A 4,343-nucleotide genomic window follows, 5' to 3' on the forward strand; every position below is an offset into this window, starting at 1 on the left:
CCGTGAATGTGAACTAAAAATCAAAGCTTTGTTGCTTATTATTAGGTGAGCTTTGCGGAAAATCAATGCCCTTCATCATCTACTAACCTTGGCCGAGTAGTTTCTTAATCCGATTTGGCGAGCATTTGCAGATTTCTAATAGAAGAAAGGGTTTTGGGATATTTTTAAACAAAAAGATAGCAGAAGAGAGACAGTTGAAGAACATGAATGAGACGTGTGATTATGACACCAAATATGAGCTGATGAACTGAGGACTGGAATTAGGGCAACAAACTGAAGTTGATTTGCTTGTTAATTGGACAAAGAGTTACCGTAACTAGAGGTAAGAACTCCCCTTTCATTTTTTATTCATTTTGGACTGGTTTAGAAATATATATATATATATATATATAGAGAGAGAGAGAGAGAGAGAGAGAGAGGGAGGGAGGGAGAAAATTATGGTCTTGTTAGAGTACTGTATGGTTCTATAATTGGTGTAATTTGGGTGTCGTTAGTTTGTATTGTGCTTCATGTAGATGTTGGGCAATATCGCTGGGGAATGAGGATATGTATTGTTACTGTATTCTGGTGCTGTGCCTAATTTTGGAGGCCATTTTGCTATATAGAATTATCTTGTACATTTTGGTCAAAGGGGGCTGTTCCTGTGAAACTTGAACAAATAGTATTTTGGTTATTTTGCATGCGCCCGAAATGACTCCCAAATTCCTTAAATCTTCTTTTTAATTAGGGAAATTAGGAGGATTTGATTAATATTAACTTCCTTATAGGATACTTAATTGTCATTTTCTCATCTTTTTATGGTCCTTTTCCAAAATTTAGGGAAATATTTATGATGTATTTCCAAAAATGTCCTTTTATGCAATTAACCCTTATTATGAAGTGTCCTCTTTGACTTTATTAGGGAGGTTAATCACTTTAAGTGTAGTTGTGGAATGTTTTAATATTTGCCTCAAGGCATTAACTATTTTTAGCTATTGATGCAATTATTGTACTTTTTTGGCTTCTTTAGGACAAAAATTTACCTCAGCCGAGCAAGCCCTCCACGTCAAAAATGGCATCTTGGAATTCGGTCCCACTTCATGTGTCATACGAAGTTTTGGGTTGGTTGACTTTTGTTTGCTGGTCTATCAGTTTCTACCCTCAAGTTTACTTGAATTATCGTAGGAAAAGGTTCCAACAAAATATATCAACTTCTTCCTTCGTTTTTTATTATCTCACAAATAAAGCTTTCTTGCTTTTACTCCTTTCTTTTTATCATTTTAATTCGCCTCATTCGTATGGGTGTTGGAAATGGTTATTTGATTTCAGTGTTGTGGGATTGAACTTCGATTTTGTGCTGTTGAATCTCACGAAGCACTCATCCTATATGTTATACAATACATCTCTATACTTCAGCCCTACTGTTCAAAAGCAATACAAAGATAAGTACGGTCAAAATGAGGTTGGTTCTTTGTATAATCAGCTCATAAATACTAATTCTTCAAAGCTTATAGCTTTGATATTTAGAAACCATATTAAATTCCATTTGTGTTTCAGATGATACCTGTAGCAGCAAATGATGTTGCTTTCTCATCTCATGCTGTTCTACTCACTGCAATTACCTTGTTCCAGATTGCAATCTATGAAGTATCATAATCTTTTTGATTGAGCTTTTTGTACTTTCAATTTTATTTTTGTTCTTTTAATTTTCTGGGTTATTTTGAAATTTCTTATTCTAGTCTGTTATTGTAGCGTGGAAATCAGAAGTTGTCCAAAATAGCTTGTGGAATTGTGTTCATAACTTGGTTAGTTGTCACAATCTGCTTCTTCATAGCTTTGCCTGAACACCATTGGCTGTGGCTTCTCTCAATATTGAAGTATGTTATGCTTTCTCAACTAATTTTCTCCTATTTTGAGCTGCCTTCTATAACATCGGTTCTCTACACTTAACTTCACAGATATTACATTACATGATTGAATGCCATGTGCACGAATGTTTATTTAGGATTGATCTCCTAATTAACTGTGTTGAAGTTAACCATCTTGCAGTGTGATTCAAGTTTGTATGACGACAATAAAATATATACCTCAGGTCAGGATTTATTTGATTTTGTATTCAATTTTGTATTCAGCTTCTCTTTATGGAAGTTGTGTTACAAGGAACATGTTTACCAAACTTTATGTTGAAAATCATATTTCTGATGATGAAAACCCGTATTCGATTTAGTGAGGATAACTTTATGGATCTCCCAATACCATTGTTCTTTATAGACAACAAATTCTTTAGATTATTGTTCACTGATAGATTCCATTTGATAACTTCTTTTTAGTGTCATTCTTGGCCTTTCTCCACCACCTTTCATACAACTAAAGACCATCTATTTAACTCTCTTCATTGATGCCCCCAACGGCCTTTTCTGCAAATGTTTGAACCACCTAAAATGATTTTCTACAATTTTCTCCTCAGTAAATGCCATACCAACCTTTTCTTTTGATTCACCTAAAATTGCTTTAGCAACCTTCCTAACTCTTATGGATGTTTCATCCCACATGATGTTAATGCTTCCTTGCAACTCTCAATCATCTTCCTCCAATAGTTTTATTTATTTATTTATATTTTTGATAAGTTCCAATCGTTTTATTCTGAAAGTTAGTTGTTTGTCAGCTTTTAGCAGCCAGAACTTGATACTAGGCTTTATAACTTGCTGACACTTCTGTTTTCGTATCTTATCAAGAACATCAAGGACCAAGACCTTAACTCTTAATATAAGGATTTCCCTTGGAATCACTTGGCAGTCCTTACATAATCTTCTATTTAGATTTCATACCAAAAAGAAATCAATCTGCAACCTTGAGGCTCCACTCTTATATATATGATCTACGCTCCTCCTGCTTCTTAAAGTGTTGACAATCCTTAAATCATATGCCAATTCAAAATCAAGATTGAATTACCCTTCTTTGTTAAGTTCCTTAGAACCAAAATCACCATGAGCTCTTGTATAAGGTCTTGCATCCTTCTTGACATGGCTCTCAATGTCTCCATTGATGAAAATCTTTTCATCTTGTCAGATGCCTTGAGCGAACCCCTCCACATCTTCTTAAAACTTTTCCTTAAGATATCCTTTTGTCCTTGCTTAAGGTGCATAGCCACTTATGATGTTCATAGTATCATGTACAAAATCATTCTTAAGGATGAGATCTCATCCTCAATCCTTTTTGCTTCCATCACATTCTTCTTCCAATTCTTGTCAACCATAATACCAACCCCCTTCCTTGCTTTTACTTTCCCTATGCACCAAGTTTAAATCTTGCAGAGTAAAGCTCCTTAGTCTTTTCTCAAACCCATTTAGTTTCTTGAAGGCAATATGATAATTCTTCTCTGAATCATGGCCACTTCTGCATAGATTTATGTGTCAAAAGTGCTAATATTCCAAATACCAAATTTGATCTTGCTCTTCCGAACTAAATTCTCTACCCATTTCTGTTCTCGTAAATGTGGGAGCTTTTGCTCATTTAACATTACATTTGGGTGTAGAAGCTCTAGCTCATTTGATGCTGTACTTAGCCATACAGTGCATTACTTTCAGATAACAACCCAACATTAGCACAATATCATCTTTGATCTGTGTCATGGATGATTCTATGGAGTTTTATGTTGGTTGTCAAGGACCTAAGGCAGCCTATATCCTTTATTCAAGTTGGGACTGGCTATAAAACACAAGCAAAGTTTGAAAATCACATTTCTAACCTGATCCAAATACACAGTCTGCTTTAGAACCCTTTTTGTACTTCGCATTGATTTGTTTGAAGGTTGTTCTCATTCTTTTAGCCGGGGACTACTATTGACATATAACGTATTGGCCATGGCCATTTCCACCTGTGATTAATAAGTCGTGAATGTAGGCTGTCATGAACTTCCTGAGAAAAAGTACAGAAGGCTGGAGCATTGGGAACATTCTGCTTGATTTTTCTGGAAGCGTTGGAAACTATGCTCAAATGCTCATGCAGTCAATAGATCAAGGTTTCCATTGACATCTCCTTTAGTTATAAAGCATGAACCTTTCTGAGTTTATAATATATTATGACAAAATTTCTAATCTTAGGTTCTTGGATGAACTTCTATGGAAATATAGGAAAAGTAATGCTATCTTTGGTACGGATTGTCCTCTCACTGTAACTTATACGGAATGACTATAAAGTGTTAATGTTGATGTATTTTGGCAATACAGATTTCTGTATTCTTTGACATTCTGTTCATGTTCCAACTTATGTGCTATTATTGGCACAACAAAGGCCCAGAGGCAAAGATTGCTCCTGAAGTTGACATCACCAAGTCTCTTGATAGACCAATGGTAAGAATTTCT

The 4,343-nt window shown here is 35.1% G+C and overlaps 1 protein-coding gene across 1 annotated transcript; it reads left to right on the top strand.

Annotated features, from left to right (window-relative positions):
* Positions 1–203: 203 nt before the first annotated feature.
* LOC114730907 (cystinosin homolog) lies at positions 204–4,331 on the top strand (the record flags this gene model as incomplete). The annotated part of the gene is made up of 9 exons (XM_028918014.1): positions 204–322; positions 1,010–1,170; positions 1,309–1,441; positions 1,537–1,626; positions 1,732–1,856; positions 2,029–2,071; positions 3,883–4,000; positions 4,083–4,132; positions 4,209–4,331. Coding segments are annotated over exons 2-9 (801 nt in total), but the record flags the coding sequence as incomplete, so codon positions are not given.
* Between the last annotated feature and the right edge of the window lie 12 nt (positions 4,332–4,343).

The sequence above is a fragment of the Neltuma alba genome, unplaced genomic scaffold (assembly GCF_004799145.2).
Source record: "Neltuma alba isolate B1F8T4 unplaced genomic scaffold, ASM479914v2 tig00012782_pilon, whole genome shotgun sequence".
Classification (NCBI taxonomy): Eukaryota; Viridiplantae; Streptophyta; class Magnoliopsida; order Fabales; family Fabaceae; genus Neltuma; species Neltuma alba.